General features: G+C 41.1%; 1 protein-coding gene across 3 annotated transcripts in view; it reads right to left on the reverse strand.

The window, feature by feature from the left end:
* Positions 1-6075: 6075 nt before the first annotated feature.
* Positions 6076-25205, reverse strand: part of LOC124776391 (protein CLEC16A homolog) — a 256003-nt gene continuing 236873 nt past the window's right edge. For 2 of the 3 annotated variants that reach the window (XM_047251363.1, XM_047251362.1), the window contains 2 exons: positions 19352-19485; positions 6076-8536 (listed from right to left, as the gene is read on the reverse strand). In XM_047251363.1, the coding sequence (XP_047107319.1) occupies positions 8168-8536; positions 19352-19485 (503 nt within the window). In that variant the 3' untranslated portion in view covers positions 6076-8167. The remainder of the gene's footprint in view (positions 8537-19351; positions 19486-25205) is intronic. The other variant, XR_007015616.1, reaches the window with a different exon arrangement.

A 25205-nucleotide genomic window follows, 5' to 3' on the forward strand; every position in this document is an offset into this window, starting at 1 on the left:
CAACTGACTCTCTCCCACTTCCACTTTCTCCATCTATTTATTCCTCTCCCATTGGCACTGTCTCCTAGCGCTGTTCAGTCACTGTCAACCATGGTCCACTGTCACCGTATCCCTCTCTTTCTCTCACACTGCCATTGTCTCCTTCACTCTGTCTGTAACACAGCCACTGTCTACTATCTTCCAGTATTTATTACTTTCCAATGTCTTTCCTAATGCCACCATTGCCTTCTCTCACAGCATGAAAAAATGTGAATACGTTCACATGTCGAAATTTTTGAATACATTTTTAAAGGTGTTGAGGAAGGCTGAATCAGGTAGCTGGTGTCTTGTACCCAACTTTTCAGCCAGAGGCTTTTAAACAATCTTTAAGCTCCGATAGGAGCATTTTCCAGCTGGTTACCTTCTTTTCCCTGCCACAGCAAGGTATTTCACTTATATGAAAAGAACATTACAGTAAGTAAAATTTTGATAGTTTATGTGTGTGAATGTGAACTAATGCAAAACTAATTTTATGCCTCAGACCAGATTTCACAAGCACAAAAATTTTGGATGTGTTTCAGTACAACAACATGGGCTTTCCAGAACACTTCTGAGCATAACAGAGACACTTTACATCATATTTCTCTGTGCTATATCAATTTATAAACTATATTTTCGAGACACACATTTTATGTGCATATTTTTCAGGTACTGGTCGTGTAACATCAAACTTCTGTATCTCAGAAACAGGTGAAGATATCAATAAAATTTTCAAGGTTTTTGAATACTGGGATCTTAGGAATGTATCACAAAAATTTCAGCTATTTGCTGAGTGTAGCCATGTTGGAATCCATAGCTCAGTTTTGATATGAAAAAAAGCTTTCGGGTGGGGGGTTCTAAGGTACCAACCATGAACCAATGATGTCCCAAGAAACCCCTTAAAGACCTGCCATATACCACATCAAATCCAACAAGAACCAACTGATTTGCTCCATTTGCCCATGCAGGAGGAACTGTGTAATATTCAAACTCTGGCCCTTGTTGTAGCATAGTGACACTAAGACAATTAAAACAATCACTGAGTCATTCGTGTTGTTCATGTTTAATGCTGGTACTAGGAATGGCAGGTGTTAGATGCTGAGTGATCACTCAGAAGACCACAGAGATGCTGCATACTCCTGAGAGACAGTATTATCAGAAACTGGCAGAGTTTGAAAGAGGTTTCTTTAAGGATCTCCAATTGCCTGTCAGGTCAAATTGTACAGTGCACAGATTTGGGGAGAATTCACATATGACAGGAGCTTGATGTTATTGCATGGGAACATAATGGCAGGTATAATTGTCAAGGGTCTGGCCGACCACATCAGATCTCCGGAAGGGATCACTGTATAGTGCATGAAGCACATTGTAACCCCTGCATATCTCTGCCTGACATCCACAAACAAGTAGTGGACTCCCTGAAACATTCAGCATCACTTGAGGAATAGTGTCCTGTATGTACGCTGCTATGAACACCACAACACAACTGGCTGCAATAGCAGTGCTACCGTTTCTGGGAAGCTTGGACTGCTGATGCATGGTGTTAGCAATAAATTTCAGTTCGGCACTACACTAGATGACCTTCATCTGCGAGTATGGTGGTCACATGGGGATGGGGGAAAGCTCCCATTCATCCAATGCATTGGAGAGGCACAGCAAATTTACTCCAGGCATCCGGGTGTGGGGATCCATTGTTTATTATTTCAGGTCATGGCTGGTAGCGACTGACGGACAGTACAATGGTACATCATGGACACAAAGTGTCCTCACGTGTTACCTCTCATGTGACAGCATTATGGTGCTGTTTTTCAACAGGACAATTCTCATCCACAAGTGGCATATGTCTCTATTAATTGTGTGCAAGATGCTGAGATACTCCCGTGGCCAGCAAGATCCCCAGATGTGTTCCTGAAAATGTGTGGGGCCAGCTCAGTCATTAAAACAGTTCCAGTGGCAATATCCAGCATACCAAGAACCAGTTACAACAGTTGTGGGTTAGCTTGCCTTATACGAGGATACATACGAGGATACAGTGGCTTTATGACAACCTCGAAAGAATGTGCTTGTAACCAGGCCAGAGGAAATGCAAAGTCGTTCCAATAAGTGGGCTCATACTCCCAAATTCTTTGTAAATTTCACTCAATTGTGTAATCACTGAAACAACATCAAATTCCCCCTCAACCTGTGAAGTTTCATTTCGTTTCCTCCTCCCCTTGTGGATGTTTCAATATTCTTGTCAGGTAGCATAGTATAAGGGGCATCAAATGAAATCTGGTTACTAGTGAAAAAGTAACAGTAATGATCTTATTAACTCAAAAATGCAGTTATACACAGTACACATACTCAAAAATAGTCGCCAAAACTGTTGGCACATTTATCCCATTGTGACACTAGCCAGTCGATTCCATCCTTGAAGCTAGTAGGCTGCTGTCGGATCCAGGCCTGGACCCAGTCACACACTTTGTCATCCATTGCAGATTGACGTCTGCGAATAGCTCGTTTTAGAGGTCCAAACACATGAAAGTCACATGGTGAAAAGACGGGACTGTTATGGCGGATGTTCCAGCATTTCCCACCAAAACTGCTGCAATGTATTCTTCACCGTATTGGCCGTGTTTGGGTGGGCATTATAATGTAGGAGGATAACACCATTGGACAGCATGCCTCCGGTTTTCGACTTGGTGGCTCGTCTAAGGTTCTGTAAAGTGACTTGATAACGCTGGACAATGATGGTGGTTCCCTGTTCCAGGAACTCAACTAGCAGTGGGGCCTTGTGGTCAAAAAAGAAGGCCATCATGACCTTATCAGGACCGATTTCTTTGGAGGTGGTGAAGTCGCATGTTTTCACTGCTTGTTCTGACACTTGATTTCCCGTTCAAAATGGTGACACCATGTTTCATCAACTGTGACAATATGCAACACACAGCTGTATTCCTCCTCATGATAATGTTGCAGATGACTCAAAGACAGCGCCATTTGAGTATTGCACTGTTCGGCGGTCCATTGTTGGGGAGCCCATTGCGCACAGATATTTCAAAAGTTTAAGTGTTGATGTATTATGATGTGGGCAGTGCCCACCCTAATATCCTGTAACCAATGGATCTCGTCCACGGTGATTCTATGGTTGTCCAAAACTAAAGCATTCACTTTTGCAACAATTTCCAGTGTGATGACACGATGAACCTGTCCAGGATGAGCATCGTCTTCCAGTGACTTGCACACCTCAAGGAATCGTTTGCGCCGTGCAATTGCATTCAAGTGTTGTGTATTCCACAATGACTCAGACTGCATGCACCGTACACAGCCTTCATCCATCGATACATTTCACGGCCTCCAACTCCCTCCGCCACCCCTCGTTGTTCCTGCTCACTTGCCTTCATGTTTGGTAGTGGATGATAACTTGTGTGACCACCTTCTCTTCGGCGTGAAACCACATTGGCACTATGCAACATCAAACGGTGCACACATGTCAGTCTCTCTACCAATAGATGGTGCCACCATACCAGCAGTTACTTAGTGTCACCTTACCTGTTAAGGCAAAGGCAGACAGACTGACCAGGTTTTATTTGAATGAACCTCATACACAATGTGTATTCCATAACATTTTATAATACCTTTAACAGTAAATAGTAGCATGGTAAGCAGCTGATGATGTAACAGAAAGTGGTCCCATCCTTATGCATCTCAAAACAACTGACATACTATCATCAAATCATTTAGTGATCTTGCCAAACCTATTTTATGCTACACATGATGTTACACATAAACTTTTGTCAAGTTTCTTGATTGGAGTAGCTTCAGTTCTGTCTGATCTTGGAACCCAGTTATGACGCAATATCATTACGATTAAATGTGTTTTTGTTGTCAATCATATCTAAGCTAAAAACAAGGCATGGTAAATCTCTTTAAATATATACAGATTTGCATATAAGTTCTGCTTAATGAGTCATGTGACGAGTACGGGAAGTCTCATTTGTTTTGGGCAATCACACTCAGCTTAGCGATACTAAAATCTGTCTGCTGCTTCAGATACAATATACTTATAGTTCAGTACACAGACAGATTATGTAATGAAATTTCCTTGGCGAGCCTAATTCCTTCCATTCTGTTATTACCACCATTATGCAAACTGAGAGGATTAGACAGTTACCTTACCTCAACTTTTGTATCCAAAAGACAGTGGACCAGTCTCTCTCTCTCTCTCTCTCTCTCTCTCTCTCTCTCTCTCTCTCATATATATTCTGTTTAAAAAATAGGCATACAGACTTGTATCGATATGATTCCGGTTGTCATAGTGTCATAGGACAATGACATGCAGAGGATGCTTCTTACATAAAACATTCTCAGTAACTTCTGATGTATACTGTTTACGGGGCGTTTTGGTTGAGAAACGATGCATGAGAAAAAGGTCTGCAATTTGCTCTCAAAGAATATGGTTTTGTCAGTGGTCAACAATGAACGGAGTCGGTTACTTGGGTCACCACCTGCAACAGCATTGTGAAAGAGCCTGTGCAAATCTCCACTATGCAGAATGTAACAAGCTCATACAGCAGATTATTTCCGAGCAATGTACTAAATCAGTCTAGTGTTTGCTTAAATTTCGATGCAATCCACAACAGTGTTCATCACACAGCAAATAGAGGTATAGTAGTGGAAAATGATTCAGGGTTTCCATACTAGTGGTATTGTGGTGGCTCTTTGTCACAGATAAATATTGGCAGTCCGGCCCCATTCTATATTTGCTTAGCTCGCTACAGCCGTCTGCTGGTGCAGCAAGTTTCTTTCTTAATGCAGTTACTTCCATCAACAGTTCTGGATTCTGCAGTGTGACTGGACACTTGTCTATTAGATTCTATGACTACTGGGATCCAGACAACAGCTCCAGACCCAGCTAGGCTTCTGCCACCCTAAACTCGTCCTTAGTCTGGATCTTCCCTTTGTGGTGATAACAGTGGATTTTGGCCCCATGCCCACACTGTGTCAGACTGCCATGTGGCAATGCACTTTGTATCCAGATGTTTGTCGCACAATATTGAGATTCACCTGTGTCCCACCACTTTTATCCCTGCACTGCAGCTCAGCAGGTAAAATAGAGCTTTTTGCTGCTAGGCATTCCCTCTGATCAGGAAGCATTTGTGCCAGTGGGGTACCAGCCAAGTTTTAAGCCCTGCCCGTACAGCCACATGGTCGTGTGATAAGTATGTTCCTTTTTTTTGGATCTTGCCCTGGTCATTCCTCCCATGAGGAATGTTCGATTCTGCACCTCGTATCAACAAAAATCATGTTTGTGCTGCTACATATTGGTGATGAGGTAGTGACATTGTTCTGTGCCCTACACACTTGTGGAACATGTGTGGGACATTTATTTTTCAGGTGAGTCAGGATAAAGGATGCTATTCTTGCCAAGCTGCTCTTTTATTTAGTTTTATATCAGCAAGTGACTTTCACTAAGAACTGTTAACTTTTGAGATCGTTCAGTGCTCCATGTTTTAATTTAATTATTTGTAAACCTGCTGTTTTCTTAACACCCTGTGAACTTTATTCATGGTGCAGCACCCAATGTGCCCTTCTCATGCCCTCAATTCCTGCTAAGTTTTTTTGTTTATTTTATTAAGTTAGGTAGGGATAGTTCCCCTCAGTTCCATTATGTAACCAGATGTGCAAGCCCCTTTTATCTTTGTTGTGGCTGTGTTTGTGTATATCACATATGTATGCCATATCTCTTGTGCATAAGATCAATAGATAATGGAGAACAGTTCACTGTCAAAATATAACAACATTTCTATGAATTTGGCCTATACACTTGGAAATTTTAAGATAATCCTTCACATTTCTACACTATTTACTTCAATGTCCATTGCAGGTTTTCTATGTCAATTTTGAATTAAGTATCTTGTTCTACTTCTAGTGATTCACAGAAATGATGCACTTATGATGTAACTTGAGTAAATGATATGATCTGACTTGCAATGAGGACTAAAATGTGGCTGGAAGTCACAATTTTTTTTTTCATCAAAAGTGAACAGGTTCACTATGAAATTTACCTAGAAACACAAGTTAACAACAGCAGTATTGATATTTATTATCTTTTGTTACAATGTATTTACAAGATAGCTGCAGTCAAGAAGTCTTTCTACAAACAAAATAAATATTTACAATTTATACTCACTATTGTTTAAACCACAACCTTTGTTTGCATTCTGCTGCTCTTTTTCATGTTATTCACAGCAAAAAATATAATAAAAGAGGCAGCAGACACATCATAAAAAACAGGTGCAAATTTTTTTAATATTCTTACAAATGCAAATTGGGTTTACTAAAAATGTGTTTAGGATAGTTAATGAGTATGTTATCTTTGTACCTTTGGCAATGGAAGCTCAGCTCATATCAACTGAACTACATTAAAACATACATTCAATCACAAGCAATTGCTTGCAAGGGTATGAAATGAGTGATGTGCAAGATATGCATCAGTTATGCAGCATGTGAATAAGTAAGTAATGTCCACAGAATGAAACTTAATAATAGCACATTTAGTATATAGACCTCATTCTATTTTTGTGAAACATGTGATCTACTTGAATTCCATTTGCACTTCAGCTAAACTGTATCAACAGGCACGAGGCCAAGCTCTGACCTCCTTCAAAACAAAATGAGTTTTCATTCAGAATGCACACAAGTGATACAAAAAGCTCTAAAACACAAACTTTTACCAAGATCAAAATAATACAATATTTATGAAAAATATTACACAAACACACAAATTCTGCTGTGCGATCTCTAAGATGTAACATTTCAAAGCAGTACAATACCGCTGCGAACTGTGCCTGTAATGTTGAATGAAGTTGGTCTCTACTGAAATGCGTGTTTTTTTTTTTAGCACAGCATATATACTCAAAAAGGGAGGAGACTGTAAAACATCAGTATATATGTAGTCTTTCATTAACACAGAAATTTTCTCCCACATTTCTTGTTTTGGCTGGCCTGTTTTTCCTTCCACATGAAATGTGTATATTTACGATTGTAGTTTGTAATATTCTTCAAAATATTATATTATTTATTATCTATAGATTCACATATGTTGAGGGTTTAATGCATCACTCAGGTGCCAAAAGAGTGTCCATCACTTGTAATACAATATTTCTATAAAATATTTCAAGATAATGAAATATTATTAGGTTATTGAACTCTCTTCTATTACCTCTTTAAATCTAGTTACATGCTCAGATTTCACCCATATTATTACTAAAGCAGTAACTGTGCTGTATGCACCATGACTAACAAATCCTAATTGTCTGCTCTGAATACTTTGGTGTATTACTATAAATAAATATTAATAAGCTGATGTAAGAGCAAAAATAATATAGTGCCACTATAAATGAATGTTCAACACCACGTTCATATTCACAGGCAATGAAAAACCATTATTGGGAGCCTTTTTGTGCATATAAGATTTATGACCAAAGCATTATATACCACCAACGACAATCTAGTTTCCCCCTGGAAATTTTGTCTTGTTATCACTTACACAGTGATGCATAAAAAAAGAGAGAGAGAGAGAGAGAGAGAGAGAGAGAGAGAGAGAGAGAGAAAAGAGGACGCAATCCACAATGCTTCGTAACTAATTTGTGTCAGTGAAAACCTCTTATAACGTCTGTGTCATATGAAAGTATGATTTCTATACCTCTGACACTAAATGTTATCACATACGTCTACCAATTTCTGCACAACTGATGACATTTCATGTTTCATGTTATTTTGAGTTGTTCCAATGCAAAAGTGTGAAAGTAAGTGATTAATCAGTTTGAAGTGGTGACCCAATAATTGCTGAAGTGAAGACTTCATTCAAGTATGTCTCTAGCATACAAATAATGACAAAACACAGTAACAAAAAATTTCCAGTAATCTTGTTAAAAGTATGTAAGAAGTGTGCATTGACATACACTAACTGTGATGACTTGCACTTAACACTCACACTGTATCTGACTGTAATTGTGGCACTGGAGAAGTGAAATTCCATGAGCTTAGTAACAAATGCCACCATTCTGCGCCATTTCTGTACTGTCAACATAACACTGCACATATTGTCAAATCTGCATTGCACTTCATGAGATAATGATATGTTATGACACATATCCTTTGTCTTGTTTCATACAGTTTCAACCATGCCTTTCTTTCTACGAAGTTTCTTTTCTTCTGACTGTGTACCATCAGGCACCTGAGTGAAAGAAGTTTCCTCTGAACTAACAGGAGGTGGTTGTGGAGGTGGTGTTGGAGGCGGTGGTGTCGACGATGGCTGGGAGGTCGATGGCAGTGGAGCTGTAACAGTACTATCACTAGCAACTGGTGTCGTCGTTTCTGCTGCAGTTTCAGATGAATCTTGCTGTGGTACTGGAGAAGGGGTCATTGGTGGTCTAAACATTGCATCTCTATGATGTAAAGGTTTGTGCCTCATCTTCACTGGTGGATTTATGCTCCCAGATGTTCCTGCAACACCATTGGTGCCTCTACCAGTTTTCTGTAAATTAGAATGATTAGTAAGAAATTAGAGGTTACAGTAAATGTGGTGGTTTGTTACTCCCAAATAAGAAAATTACGAAGTTTGCTTGCCAATTAATTAATCATACTGTTATGCTACCACTTCTGTTGTCTGCCATAATAAAAGCTACTGCTAAACTAATTGAAGTACTCTACAGGGCACAATCGAAAAGTTGTAGGCCTGATGTTCTGTAGGACAGACAAACCAACGGAGGGGAGGTTGACTGGATGAGCATGGTGAGGGCAACCTTCGCAAACTGAATGTGACTCTCTGTAGTTGTGTGCAGGTCTTTGGAGGGTGAGCACATTGCTTCTCATGAACCACTGTGAAGCAGTGTCATTACATGCAGCATGGAATGGAATCTTGATTGGTGCTATGTCATGAAGGTTTGATTCAGACTTGAAAAAACCATCATGGAAACCTTCGATATGCTCAAGCATGCCTACATGTATGTTGCCATGAGTCTCTCAAGTGTCCCTGAGTGGCACAAGTTGTTCCAGGATGGGGGTAGAGCTCATCGTGGGTGACCAATGCACCGATCACCTGCCAACATGAAGGGCCAACAAAAATCTGACAAAAGTGAAACAACTTCTGGAGTCCGATCATAGGTTATCGATCCATCTGATTAGTGAGTGTTGAGCTTTTTTTTTTTTTTTTTTTTTTTTTTTTTTTACAGAACCAATTAAGCCTTTCTTTGCCAAACCACTCATCATCATAGAAGATTTGGCGATTAGAAAAATTTGTGCAAAGTTTGTGCCAAGTATCTGGACTGATGAAGAAAATGTGAATCATGTGCAAATTTCCAGAGAAATTCTGAACTGTGTTTGAGAAAATGTGGTTACAGGAGATGAAACCTGGTGTTTGCAGTATGACCCACAGATGAAACACCAAAGTTTGAAATGGCAGACTAACACATCTCTTCATCCAAAGAAGGTCCGGATGAGCAAATCCATGGACACAACCATGCTTCTGATCTTTTTTAGCTTCATGACATCATCCACAAAGTATTTGTTTCTCCTGCGCAAACTGTGAATGTACAGTTTTATACAAAAGTGCTCAACAGGTTGTGAAAATGGGTCAACCACGTGCAACCACACATTGCCCGTTCTTGGAAGCTCCACACCGCGCTGTTAGTGCAAGAGTAGGTGGCTCAGTACGAACTTGTCATGTTGCCTCACCCCATCTAGAGCCCAGATGTGGCTCCATTGGGCTTCTTCCTCTTTCTTCACCTGAAACGGGACATGAACATCACCGAGGGACAATTTTTTTGACTGTTGTCGAAGACATCCAAGTGGCTGTAACAAAGACTCTCAACAGCTTTCTGCCAGTGACTTCCAGAAGGTGGTTGTGGATTGTCAGACACATTCCACTCAGTGTGTCAAAGCACAAGGTTCCTACTTCGAAGATTATTAAGGTTTTTTACGGATATATTACAGGTTTTTACTGATATGTACAATAAATTATTTGTAATAAAATCAGTCCTACTACTTTTTGATCGTACCATGCAGGTCTCATCACAACATGAATTAATCTGTCTGGTAGATGTCTGATGTAATTCTATTGCACTTGCCACACTTTTTAAAATCCGAGGTTGACTACACTCACCGAAGGTATTCCAAATTGATTGTTACAGAAGACAACTCCTTCGTAAACTATAACCTAAAATTTTACATAGTAAATGTAGGTTCCAATGTAACATAACAAATATGTTTGGCCACTATATGAAACTGCTTGAAATCATCCATCCCCTTCCACATCGATCTTTTTGCTCATATCTACTTTACCTGCGTTCTCTGTGTGGTTCACGTGCTCATATTTGGTTTCTCTTTCAGAAATTATACTCAGATTTACTAACATTATTGAGAGTCAGAATCATCTCTTATTCAGAGTGCAAAGTAGTTTTTGTCGGCAACAGCTTTCGTCTACTAATCCTGCAAAGCCTGATGTAGGTGCACTGCTCATATTAATTTTGACTTTCTTTTTTTGTAAAAGCTTTCTGAAGCAATTTATGTACTTCAATCAAAGCATGAGGTCAAAATACTCCAATTCTAATACCTAAATTTCATTACATCTACATTTATACTCTGCAAGCCACCCAACCGTGTGTGGCGGAGGGCACTTTATGTGCCGCTGTCATTACCTTCCTTTCCTGTTCCAGTCGCGTATGGTGCGTGGGAAGAACGACTGCCGGAAAGCCTCCGTGTGCACTCGAATCTCTCTAATTTTACATTCATGATCTCCTTGGGAGATATAAATAGGGGGAAGCAATATATTCGATACCTCATCCAGAAACGCACCCTCTCGAAACCTGGACAGCAAGCTACACCGCGATGCAGAGCGCCTCTCATGCAGAGTCTGCCACTTGAGTTTGCTAAACATCTCCATAACGCTATCAAGCTTACCAAATAATCCTGTAACGAAATGTGCTGCTCTTCTTTGGATCTTTTCTATCTCCTCTGTCAATCCAACCTGGTATGGATCCCACACTGACAAGCAATACTCAAGTATAGTTTGAACGAGTGTTTTGTAAGCCACCTCCTTTGTTGATGGACTACATTTTCTAAGGACTCTCCCAATGAATCTCAACCTGGCACCCACCTTTCCAACAATTAATTTTATATGATCATTCCACTTCAAATCGTTCCGTATGCATACTCCCAGATATTTTATAGAAGTAACTGCTACCAGTGTTTGTTCCGCTATCATATAATCATACAATAAAGGATCCTTCTTTCTATGTATTCCATTAAAACATGATGTTTTAATTAATATTACAGTTTTGTAACCATTGATCAAACAGAACTGTTTCATACACACTACAGTAACATTTTATTTCATTTTTATTTTGGTATTTTTCTAGTGATTTTTGTTTCTGCATGTTTTTAGGCATTCCATATACATTACAACGTAGAACACAAAGAATACACCTATTCAGAGTTGCCTGCTCTCAGCTCCTGCTGTCACCAAGAAGTAAAAATATGGTCTTACGATGGTCCTATACAAGGTGTGATCAATAAGTAATGGGAATTCCTCTTAAAGAATCTTTATTTATTGATCAACATAAACTTTGTACCCTTCAAAGTAGTCCCTCTCGGACATAATACGATTGTGATAGTGCTTTTTCCAGTCTTGTAAGCATGTCTGGAACTTACTTTTCATTATGGTGTTCAGCTCCTTCAGTGGTCCTGTTTTTATCTCATCAATGGTGGCAAAACGATGTCATTTTACAGTGCTCTTCAGCTTCACAAATAGTAAACAGTCACAGGGGGCCATTACTGGTGAATACAGTGGCTGAGGCAACATAACAGTATTGTTTTTTGGCAAAAAAAATCAAGAATAAACATTGAAGTGCGAGTGAGAGAATTGTCGTGATGCAATTTCCATGAGTGGTTTTGACGCAATTTTGGTCGTTTTCTTTGGATTGCTTCACACAAACAGCATGTAACTTCCTGGTAGTATTCCTTATTGACCGTATGACCATAAGGCAGGAACTCATGATGCACTATCCCATTGAAATCAAAGAACACAGTGAGGAGAACTTTCAAATGTGATCAAACTTGTTGAATTATTTTCGGTCTTGGTTCTTCATGCAGTTCCCATTGGGACAACTTGGCCTTGGTTTCACCCGTTATAACCTGCTTTAGAACTTGGCCTTGGTTTCACCTGTTATAACCTGCTTTAGAAGTTCTGGATCATTGTTGACTTCATTAAGCAATTTCTGAGTGACATTCTGCACAAATGTGGCTGCTACACAATTCATGCTCCAAACATCTGAAAAAATTGCTTGGCATGAGCCAAAGGATATGTTGACACCATCAGCAACCACTCTGATGGTGATTTTCCAGAATAATTTTCTTTACTTCTTCCATCAACATTTCTAATGCAGTGCTTAACTTTACACCATTTTTCAAGCAAAATTTAATGCAAATTCTTTTACCCCCTTTTTTGAATGTAAAAATTCACCAAGCAGTCAAATACGTTTATAACCTTTCTGACTGTCAATAATTAACTAAACATTCAAAACAGCTAAAAAAATACATCAAAAGCATGTCTACTAACAAGACAAAAAAATTAAAAATCTGATGTATAAAGCCCATGAAATTAAAAAATTCACATCTTAAGACATCAAAACTGATCACCAAGTGAAATACACACAACTTATGCCCAATCTGTTCATTGAAGTAATTTTAATATCTGTTTTAGTAATGGATAATACTAAGTAACATTACCATAAAATTTTATTTGTTATTTATGAAGATAAATCACCTCAAACATAAAATGTATCCATGGACCTGCAACAGTGAACACCATCAACCTCTGGATAAGTATATGCAATCTACTGTTGGGGGCTTGCATTTTGTAAACTAAACAACGAAACATATCAACAATGTAGGAAAAAAAGACAGATTGCTATTAGCCATAAAGAAGAGATGTTAGGTTGCAGACAGGCACAATTAAAAGACATTTCCACAAAGCTTTCGGTCACAACCTTCATCAGTAAAACACACACACACACACACACACACACACACACACACACACACACACCATTCATATGCACAAGCAAGCACCGCCAACACAAGCATTTCCGGCCAGAACACAATTATCATGTGGGATCCAAGCAGCACTCTGGAGGGGGCAGGGAAAAGATAGGGTATGGGTGCAGAGAAAGATGAAAGCTGTTTGGTGGAGTGGGCAGGAACTAGGATGCCAATAGGTCCAGTGTCAGACAGTTTTGAGGCAGGGAATGGGGGAAAAAAGAGGCAACAAAGGAGGAGTGGGGAAAGACAAGTAGATGCTTTGGCAGACGGTGGCAAATAAGCAGGGTGGGAGATGACAATGTGGAGGAGATGACAGGACAGAAGAGTTGGAAATTGTTGGGTGAAGGGTGTGGGGACAGTAATCACCATAGGTTGAGGTCAGAATAATTACATAAGCGGAGAATGTGTTGTAAGGCTAGCTCCCACCTGCGCAGTTGGTGGAGGGAAGGATCCAGATGGCTCGGTTAGTGAAGCAACCTTTGAAATGAGGTGTGTTACCTTCAGCTCCATGTTGTGCCACATGGCAGTCTACTTTGCTCCTGGCCACAGCTTGGCGGGGGCTGTTCATCCTGGTGGACAGCTGGTTGATAGTCAGACCAATATAAAGCTGTACAGTGACTGCAGCAGAGCTCATAAATGACATGCTTGCTTTCACAGGTGGCCTGGCCCCTGATGGGGGTAGGATAAACCTATGACAGGAGAGGACAGGACGGGACAGGTGTTGGGTAGGTGGATTGGGCAGGTTTTGCGACTGAGTTTCTCTCAGAGACATGATCCTTGTGGCAAGGGGTTGGGTCTGGGAGTGGCATAGGGATGGACTAGGATGTGGTGGAGGTTGTGTGGGTGACAGAACATCACTTTAGCAGGGATGGGAAGTATCTTGGGTAGAATGTTCCTCATTTCAGGTCATGATAGATAATCAAAGACCTGGCAAAGGATGTGGTTCAGTTGCTCCATTCTGGGATGTGGCTGGCTCTTGGGGTTGGTGGGAGGATTGGGGGTGTGAGGGTAAATGGCACAAGGAGATCTGTTTGTGGACTAGGTCTGTGAAATAGTGCCTGTCTGTGAAGGCCTTGGTGAGACACTCAGCATACTGAGCAAGGGAGTTTTCTCACTGTAGATACACCATCCCTGGGTGGCCAGGTTGTATGGGAGGGATTTTTTGGCGTGAAAGGGTTGGCAGCTGTCAAAATGCAGGTACTGTTGGTGGTTGGTGGGTTTAATGTGGACAGAGGTATGGATGGAACCATCAGAGAGGGGGTCAGCATCTAGGAAGGTGGCACCCTGGTTTGAGGAGGACAGCGTGAAGGTGTTGAGGTTGTAAAGAATTGAAGATAGGCTGTCTTGGCCCCGAGTTCAGATCACAAAGATATTGTTAATGAATCTGAACCAGACTAGGGGTTTGGCAGTCTGGTAGGCTAGGAAGGTCTCCTCTATCTGGCCCATATAAAGGTTGGCATAGCAGAGTGCCATGCAAGTGCCCATGACTATGCCACAGATTTGTCTATGTATCTTTCCTTCAAAGGAGAAGTAGGTGTGGGTGAGGATAAAGTTAGTAAGGTGCATGAGGAATGAGGTAGTGAGTGTGGAGACTGAAGGACATTGGGAAAGATAGTGTTCAAATAGACCATGGACATGTGGGATATTTCTGTCTAAGGAAGTGATGTCAACAATGGCAAGTGGGGATTGAGGAGGTAAAGGGATGGGGTTGGTGGAGAGCTGGTGAAGGAAATGGTTGGTGTCTTTGATGTGGAAGGCTAGGTTACAGGAAATTGGTTGGAGGTGTTAGTCACTGAGGGCAGAAATTCTTTCAGTGGGGGCACAACAACCAGCCATAATGGGGTGTCCAGGACTGTTGGGTTTGTAGATTTTTGGGAGCATGTTGAAGGTGGGTGTGGGGGGTGGCCTAAGGGTGAGGAGGGAAATGGATTCAGGAGAGATGTTCTGGGATGGGCCTCAGACATTAAGCAGGGATTGATGGTTGAGATGGGCTTCTGTGATGGGATAACACGGGCAGAGTTTATAGGTGGAGGATTCAGTCAATTGGCAGAGGCCTTCTGCTAGGTAGTCACTGTGATTCGTAACAATAGTGGTGGAGCCTTTGTCTATAGGTAGGATGATTAGGTCACAATTTGTTTAGAGGTAGTGTATGGCTGTTCTTTCTTCTACTGAAAGGTTGACATTCTGAGGAAGAGACATGGGGAAAGACAGTGAGACTAAGATGAAGGTAAGAAATTTGTGCAAAGTGAACAGCAGGTGGTTAGGTGGGAGGATCACAGCTGGATGGTGGTATGAACTAGAAGAGGCAGAGTTCAATGTTGGAATTAGGGTGGTTTTGGTTGGAGGGATTGGCAGCAAATAAGTGCTTCCATTGCAGAAATCAGGAGGAGGAGAGCAGGAGAAGGATAGTAGGTCTTTGACAAGTCCAGCACGGTTAAATCTGGGTGTACAACTAAAGGTGAGGCCTTTGGATAGGACTGAAACTTCCGTGGAGCTGTGGGATTTGCTGGACAGGTTAACAACAGTGCTACAGGAATGTTTTTCCTCTGGATTTCATGGAGAACTGGTAGGGAGTATTGGGGATGTGACAAATTGGAAAGATCAGCTAGGTATGGATTAGCTGCTATGAGGGGTGGATGAGGAGGAACACTGTGGGTACAATAGGGGTTGGATAGTGGTACCCTGAGGCAGTAGTCCGATGTCAACAAGTTGGACACCTCATGGAGGTGGTGTCTGGAATGCTCCCTGTGGACAACCTGGGTGCAGAACTTGCCAAATCCATCTACAGTTTTATCCTAACCCATCAGGGGCCAGGCCACCTGTGATAGCAGGCATGTTATTTACACACTCAGCTGAAATCATTGTACAGCTTTTTATATTGATATCAATACCAACCAGCTGTCCACCAGAATGCATGGCCACTGCCACACTGTGGCCAAGAGCAAAGTAGACACCATGTGGCACAACACAGAGCTGAACGTAACACACCTCATTTTAATGGTTGCTTCAATAACTGAGCCATACGGATCCTTCCCTCCACCAACAGCTTTTCTGAACTGCACAGGTGGGAGCTAGCCTTACAACACATTCTCAGCTCCCGTAATTATTCCGACCTCAACCTACGGTAACTACTGCCCCCATACCCTCCACCCAACAGTTTCCAACTCCTGTCCAATCATCTCCTCCACATTCTCATTTTCCACCCTGTTTATTTGCCACCCTCTGCCAATGCATTCACCTTCCTTTCCCTACTCCTAGTTTTTGCTCCTTTTATTCCCCCCATCTCCCTGCCCCACAACCTCTTGAAGCTGGCCCAGTTGTCATTCTACTCCCTGCCTTCTCCACCAGACAGTGTTTGTCTCTCTCCCCACCCATACACTACTATCCCTTCCCTTTCCCTGCCCCTCCAGGTTGCTGCTTGCATCCCATGTGATGGTTGCATTCTGGCCCGAGATGCAGTTGGTGGTCATGTGTGCATAAGATGTGCTTGCTAGTGTGTATGAATGGTGTGTGTGTCTCTTTTTACTAAAGAAGGCTGTTGCCAAAAGCTTTGTGCAAATGTTTTTTGATTATGCCTGTCTGTAACTTCATTTTTCTTCTTTATGGCAAGTAGCAATCTGCCTTTTCCTACTGCCTTTTCCTACACTGATGGTATTCCTACCTGGAGTTTCCATTGTTTGAGACAAAGAAACATATGTAGATGTCAAGAAATGGCATAAAAATTGAGATTGTTTTATGTATAGTGGCTCGAAGACACCAAGCCTGTTTTCGAAAATATCAGTGAGGAAGAAAACTGCAGATAGGTTCAAGTTTCAGTATATTACATATCAATGAAGGAGAAGTATATTACATATCAATGAAGGAGACCTCTGTGTAAAGTAACAGTTTTTCCCAAAATAAAAATGTGAAATTTGACAAGAAATACTCATTGCTGTCTGACTTGGTCTTATGTCTGATATAGCAATAGTAAAATAAATTATTCATTCAAAAATAGTGTGATTGCAGTTTTTTTATTGATTTTTATAATGGGTCCCAAAACCTGTAATGTCATGCTTCAGAGATCCTCGAACCAGGCCAATAAAATACAGTCCATCACTACACTTCTCAGACATCTGTGTAACTACTGGAACAGTAACACAAGTAAAGTGTTATTTTTATTCATAAGTAGTTAATTTTTAGTTCTAAATTTGTGTGTTTATTTTCTATTAAATACATTCTGGGAGAGTGCATTTTCTGTTAAGGTGACATATTCCCAAAATAAGTCTGGCTGCTCACTATGAAAATTTTCCATGGTCATGAGTAGCTGCACACCAGTAAGAATGTGAAGCAAGTTAATTCATAGCCATAAATCAATGTGTTGAGATGGTTTTAATGCTTTACATTCAGCCAGTATTGGTCCACAGTATCAGCAGGTGGAACTTTGCAAAGTAAGGTAGTTCACTCTCAGTGTGAACTTATCTAACAGGTATCCCTTGTTTATGTGGGGCATTTAAGCAAAGACGTTCGTACTGAAATTACAAAAATAGGGAAGTGCATCATAATTACTGACCACAGATAAGTTTTATAACTGTTAGGGTAAATACACTGGTAACCACCTCTATCCTTGAGTCATTTAAGGGAACACTGTAGCTTTTAACCATATGGCACAGATCAAGAAAGTCACAGACTAGATTGCCTCACTATTGCCTACATCACAAGACTATTCACTCTGCTAACAACAAGACCTCCACTATCTATTCTAGAACCAATCTTGTGGTTTTGTCAAAACACTACCATCAAAACTGCTCCTCTTGTAGTCATCAGACTGAATTATTATGGAAAAGTCAACTGGAACCCCTGGTCAGGTGAGACTTACTGGATGGGACGAGAAGGAATGTTGAGAGCATTATGTCATAATTGTGTCACATTGACTCAGACAGCATTTTGTATTTGGAGTTATGGGAGATGGATGCAGCACTCTTCACCAGCTTTCTTTGTACATCACCTCAAGCAACAGTACTAAACTATGCGACATCGATGACAGTGGATGTCTTCTTCCATTTAGTTGATTAATTCACATGCAAGGTGATGAGAATGAGCCAAAGCCTTAATTAATTGTCTCTCTAAAACCTTACCTTTTTGATTTCTCCAAAGGAATGTTGTCATTTGTTTATCAAGTGCTTTACATGTAAAGCATATAATTCTGGACAGTTATAGTTTCACATTTAATTATGGTTTTGTTGAATTATTTTGTGGGACAGTGATTAGGAAGAACCTTTTGTATCCATATCATAGCAGACTAAAAACATTTTTACAGAGATGCTCAATCATGACTTTTTCCAAAAATCTGAGACAAGATGTTAGTATCAGAGAAGAAAATAGTTGCCAATCACCAATTTATTTGCTGTAGAGTGACAGAAGGTAGCATACTTTAATCTAGCCAATGTAGACATCATGGAAGCCATGAAGACCGGTATTTTGCAAATTTTCCTGATCTGAAATTCCTTTCAAGGATATAATTTAATCAACTGAAAAATGGTGGACAGATGTACTGATTTAAAAGGGAAGCTAAGTCTGAAACAAGTGCATTTTTAAACTAATGAATCCAATCTTTCATTAACTTTTCAGCTAATGCTCCTATATAACCAAGCACAAAACTGTGTAAGTATAACAGTACATAACTATTGTTCTTGAAAAGCTATCATCGCCAAGGAAGATAGCTGTTTTCTTGAATAAGTTTTCACTTGGCAGCAGACTGTATGCTGAAATGAAATTAAAACTGTGTTCCAGACCAAGACTGAATAGCAGATCCTTGCCTTTCATGGGTGGTGCTCTTACAGATGGAGCTATCTACCCAACTCTAGGCTTCACTTTGTTAGTACTTCTCTCCTATTCAACAACCTTCAAGCTGGCTCCAAAAAGGGACTGTTAATCTGATATGGTAAGCAAATCACCTAGCAACAGCATAAAGGTTGTTTCCAGAGAGGAATATTTTGCAACTGAATGTTCACTGTAATAAATCTGGCTACAGTGGCACAAGCAAAATTTCCCCCACTGACTACTTGGCTCCTTGCACATGGGACTTTTAATGAAAATAAAGATATCAATGGTATTTTTCTTTTTTTGCTTCATGCTAGGTAGCTGATATGGCAAAAAACAAAAAAAAACTAAATAACTCGCAACAATATTCCCTCACTGTGAAATATTTTAACTTCTTAATGAAGTTCCACAACAAATGATAAACACTACATGGCAGACCCTGCTCTACACTAACCTTTGTACTCATATCTTCAAGAGGTATTTCCTCACTGCGTGGTCTTGGCAGTCGAGGAGAATTTGAGCCCTCTCTCGACCTGACAGCACCATGGCTTACTCCTGCAGGCGGAAGTTCACAACAAGATACTCGCTCTGTAACATGTACAGAAATCAACTGATTGATTATCATAAACAAACATGTAAAACAACATTATTTAACAAACACAAGAAGATACAGGAGGAACTTAATAAACAGAGAGTATGTACTTCAGAGTACATATAGCATCAGAAAGGAAACTCTGTGAAATTGGAGATGAAATGGTAGTTGTTGGATGATTGGCTGGGGGATGAAAGTGAGGCAGTTTAGCAGGTAAAGCAGACCGAATGAAAATAATGAAAGACAATAATGAAAATTCTTAGGCGGAACAATATTTAAAATAAGGTAAAGGCAACCACTCACTCATAATGGACTGATATGTAGAGACAGAAACGTGCAACAGAAAACAGTGTTCACACTACCTTTCGAGCTTCTCCGGATTTTCTAGTAAAAATATACATGTTCACACACAGACACAATCACCCAAATATACAGTCCCACGGCATTGGCATTACTGAGAGCAGTGACTTGAAATGAGGTAGGGTGGGGGTAGGGAAGGATGCACGAAGCTAAAAAGGGCTAGCAGGATAGCGAGGCAGATCTTTTGACATATGATTCTGTGGCTTCAAAAGTAGACAAAATGAGTTCAGAGAGCAGAGCATATATGAGATATGGAGTGAGGGAGAGGTGGTGGTGGTGGGTCCATGGAGGATGGAAGAATTGTGGGAGTAGATGGTACAACACATGAATGGGGAAGGAGTGGTGTGGAGAGAAGCGAAAAGGCAAGATGAGGCATTGGGCAAAGGTTAGCGGAAATTTAGGCCAAGGAGATTGTGAGAGTTCAGAATATGTTGGAGACAAAATTTCCACCTGTGTAGTCTAGAGAAACTTGTGCTGGAAGGGAGCATTCAAACGGGCCCTGTTATGAAGCAGGTGTTTAAGTCATTTCTACAAAGGCATGCAGCATGTTTGGTAACAGGATGGTCAAGTTTGCAATATGGAACAGGCTGGGGGTGGTCACTCATGTTTGTAGACTTTTGATTACTTGTCATGCCTGCATAGGAAGCTGTGCAGTAATTGCAACAGAGATACTAGAAGGGACTATCCTAATGGGTCCTGTAGCGAAGCAGACACGAAATCATTTCTGCTGTTATGTAACGCATGTTCGGCTACAGGTTGGTCAAGTTTGCAGTTTGCCACAGTTTGGAGGTTGCTATTTATGCGAGCAGAGTCTTGATTACTTGTCATGCCCGATAGAAAGCTATGACGTATTTGCAGCAGAGGTGATATAAAACATGGCTGATTTAACATATGCTCCTGCCTTTTATTGGGTAGGAAATACCTGTGACTGAACTGTGGTAGGTGGTGATGGGGCTGTATGGGATAGCTCTTGCAACTGAGCTGATCACAAGGGAATGACTCATAGGGTGCAGGATTGGGAGTAGGGTTGGAATAGGGATGGATACAGATATTCTGTAGGATGGATGGGTACAGAACACTACTTTGAGTGATAGGGTAGGAATTTGGGTTGGATATCCCTCATCTCAGGGCACAATTAGAGTTAGTCAAAGCCTTGATGTAGAATGTGGTTGAGCTTTCAAAGCCAGGATGATACTGTGTGACCAGAGGAGTACTGGTCAGTGGTTGGTTGGCAGATCTACTAATGTCAGAGGAGGAGATAGCATGGGAGATCTGTAATTGGGTGAACTCGGTAAAATATTTTCAGTCAATAAAGGTTCTGATGAGGCTATCAGTACATTTTGACAACTTCTGCTTACCACTGCAGATATGGGTGATGAGATTTTTTTTTTATGTGGAGCAGGTGACTGCTGTCAAAGTGGAGGTAGTGTTGAGGGTTGGTGTGCCTGATACGAACAGAAGTATTTAAGGAGTGATCTGAGAGGTGTAGGTCGACATTTAGGAATGTGATTTGTAGAGCTGAGAAGGCCCAGGTGAAAAGGATTTGGGAGTTTGGGAAAAGACATGGAGGAAGAGCAAACAAAGGTTGTCCTTGCCATGTATCTAGATCATGAAAATGTCATCAATGAATCTGAACCATACACGGAGTTTTAGTTAACTGGATAGGAAGGATTCCTTCAGATGACCCGCACATAAGTGTGTCATAGAAGTGATGTTGGACTCAATGTGGATGGATTTAGGAAAGGACAGTGAGACCAGATTAGAAGTGAATAATTCTTGAAAGAGTACCAGGGGACGTCTGGATGGAAGAGTAAGAGGATTATGGTTGGAGGGAGGTTGGCATGGTGAAGAAATGTTTCCACTGCAAAGCACAAGAAAATAAAAGATGGTCCCTTCCCAGTCAGTCCAACATCAGTCCTACTGAACACAAAGCTATCCATAACCTGACAACCAATCCCTGCAGGCAAAGTCTCCACCACAGGCTGAAGGTCTCCGCCAAATTTCCAACGACCGTGATCCCATCCCAGAATTCCAACAAGACCTCCAGCAGCTCCCGAAGGCCTTAGGTCCATTCCAAAACCTGTTACCTGAATCCATCTCCCTCCTCACACCAGCAATCCCCTGCACTCTTCCATTTACCTACTCCCCAAACTCCACAACCAAAAGCCATGCCCCCCCTCCCTCCCTGGTCTCCATACTGATCTATGGCTGGGTACAATGCTACCACAGCAACAACACTTGCAAACTACTATCCGTAAGCCCTCATCTTACGTTCAAGAACTGCTCACTTCCTTCGGTGCCAGTCTTGTTACCACAATTCTCTTGTAACAACGTCTTCCTGATTCCAAATCAGCTACCTCTTTCCTAATCCTCCTAGCAAGCACCATACTGACTCTCCATTATTTACTTTCAAAGGACAAGTCTATAAGCAAATCTTTGGTACTCCATGAATACTTGCATGAAATTATCCCATGCCAAATTAATTATGGGTCATCTGAAGGAATGATACCTATACAGTCAAAATCTAAAACCACTTGTCTAGTCCAGATTTTTATGACATTTTCACGATCTGGATTCATGGCAAGGACAATCTTCACTCTTTCCTCCATAACCTTACTCCCACTCACAAATCCATTTCCATTGATCTTTGTTGTCTCAATGGGCCACCCCCCTAAATGTCAATCTCCACATCTCAGATTGCTCCATAAATACTTCTGTTCATAGGAAGAACCCATCAACACTACCTCCACTTTGACAGCTGTCACTGCTAGGCATAAAAAGTCTTCTTTAGAGCCTAACCACCCATGGGTGCCATATCTGCAGTGGAAAGCAGGAGTTGTCACAATACACTTATAGCCTCATCAGAACCTTTGTTGACTGAAAATATTCTACCCAGCTCACCCATAAATAGATCTCCCATACTATCTCCTCCTTTGACACTAGTAAATCTGTGAACCAGCCACTGGCAAGCACTTCTCTAGTCACACACTGTCACCCTTGCTTTGAAAAGCTCAGTGACATTCTTCAACAGGGCTTTGACCACCTCTCACTGTGCCCCAAGATTAGGGATATCCTACCCAAAATCCTACTCACATCACCAAAAATTGTGTTCTGCCACCACCCAACCTACAGAATATCATTGTCTATCCCTCTTCTAATCCCTAATCTGGTACCCCTGGTTCATTCTCTTGTGGTTGGTGAAACTGCAAGATGTGTCCCATAACTGACAACCCCCCCCCCCCCCCCCACACTCCCCTAAAATCACATCCTACTGCAGACTGCAGTCCAGTCGCAGGTGTTTCCTACCCAATGAAAGGCAGGGAGAAAACAGCAGCCACTTTTTATATCACATCTGCTGCAAATACTGCACATCATTCTATGTGGTCATGACAATTAACCAACAATCTACTCACATGCATTGTAACCACCAAACTGTGGCACTGTGAACTAGATCATATTGTTGCCAAACAGGCAGCTCCCGCCCCTCTTCATACCCACCTTGCTCTCTTTTTCTGCCTCCCTCTCCCCCTTCCACCTCACCCTCACTCTGTATCTCTTATATGCTCTACCCTCTGAACTCCTATCGTCCTGTTGTGCAGCCATAGGTCATTTGTCAAAAGACTAACCTCACTCTGTCCTACTACCCCCTCCTTGTCTTGTGTGTTCATCCCTACCAACCTCCATCAGCCCAGGCAACCACTTTCAATAACAGATAATCAGATCAGTCTCACGATGGTTGCAGGAGGGTACATTTGGGTATCTGTGTGGTTCTGTGTGCAAATAGTGTATTTTTAACAGAAAAAGAGTAATAGCTCAAAAGCTAGTGGGAATACTGTTTTCTGTTAAGTATTTCTATGCTCCACAGATCAGTCCACTGTGGGTGAATGGTTGCCTTTCCCTTATTTTACGTATGGAACTTATCAGAAAGTTAGTCAATCATTCTAGTAGTGATAGAATGTCATATTAACACATCATCCAATTTCTGTTTTTAGCAGCCTGCAATGATTTCCCCTCAGAATTAACCAGCCTATAAGTTGTCAACATCAGAGTCATTGAATCATTTATCAGTGAGCATTAAGAGGTGGTGTCCCAAATAATTTGCTCTGATCTCCTGATAAACATGACCAAAGAGCTACATTTCTTGTTATCTGCTCACTTCAAATATTTATATTTCTGGCCATCCTCAGTTTGATTTCCTTCCATACCTACTGCCTCACTTAACTGACACACTGTTTCCCTTCAACCTATTTTTTATCCAAGTCAATAATCTTGTGCATTCCCCAATGTTTTCATGTATTTGACAGTCTCAATCTGTCAGAGCAACAAGTTTCCAACAGTTACATAAACACCAGTTTTCTCTTTTGATGTTTTAATTATTCACATGACTATATTATGAACCTTTTCTAAGGGCCTCAGTTTTTCATTCATTCATAGTTTTTTTTCTTCTTCTTCTTCCAACCCCCCCCCCCCCCCCCCCCAATATTTGTTTCTTAACTTACACTTTCTTAAGCCAAATTTCCAAGACAATTTATTCTTCCCTTTGCAAATTGTCTTGTCTGTCGATGTACATTTAATTCCTTGGCAATTTTACGTTAACTCACATTTCTGATTTTCATGTGCCATCTGAATATGCCTAATGGAAGCTGTAGCCCACCATTATGTGCACCTCTCCAACTTTTCAACATTCACAGAAACACTACTCCAAACATCACAGAAGTAGCACCAATGCAGTACAGAATGTGGCACATAATAGCTAAGCCACAGCCAAATAATCAAACTTTCACTCTGCAGAAATCACTCAAATGAATTTTCTTGACAGATTAAAACTTCATGTCAGCACAGGAGAGATACAGGGGGTTTACAATAAGTACAGGGCTATTACAAATGATTGAAGCGATTTCATAAATTCACTGTAGCTCCATTCATTGACATATGGTCACGACACACTACAGATACGTAGAAAAACTCATAAAGTTTTGTTCGGCTGAAGGCGCACTTCAGGTTTCTGCCGCCAGAGCGCTCGAGAGCGCAGTGAGACAAAATGGCAACAGGAGCCGAGAAAGCGTACGTCGTGCTTGAAATGCACTCACATCAGTCAGTCATAACAGTGCAACAACACTTCAGGACGAAGTTCAACAAAGATCCACCAACTGCTAACTCCATTCGGCGATGGTATGCGCAGTTCAAAGCTTCTGGATGCCTCTGTAAGGGGCGTGCAGTGAGCGAAGAAACGTTTGAACGCGTGCGGGCAAGTTTCACGCGTAGCCTGCGGAAGTCGACGAATAAAGCAAGCAGGGAGCTAAACGTACCACAGCCGACAGTTTGGAAAATCTTACGGAAAAGGCTAAAGCAGAAG

This window comes from Schistocerca piceifrons, chromosome 2 (genome assembly GCF_021461385.2).
Source record: "Schistocerca piceifrons isolate TAMUIC-IGC-003096 chromosome 2, iqSchPice1.1, whole genome shotgun sequence".
Taxonomy (NCBI): domain Eukaryota; kingdom Metazoa; phylum Arthropoda; class Insecta; order Orthoptera; family Acrididae; genus Schistocerca; species Schistocerca piceifrons.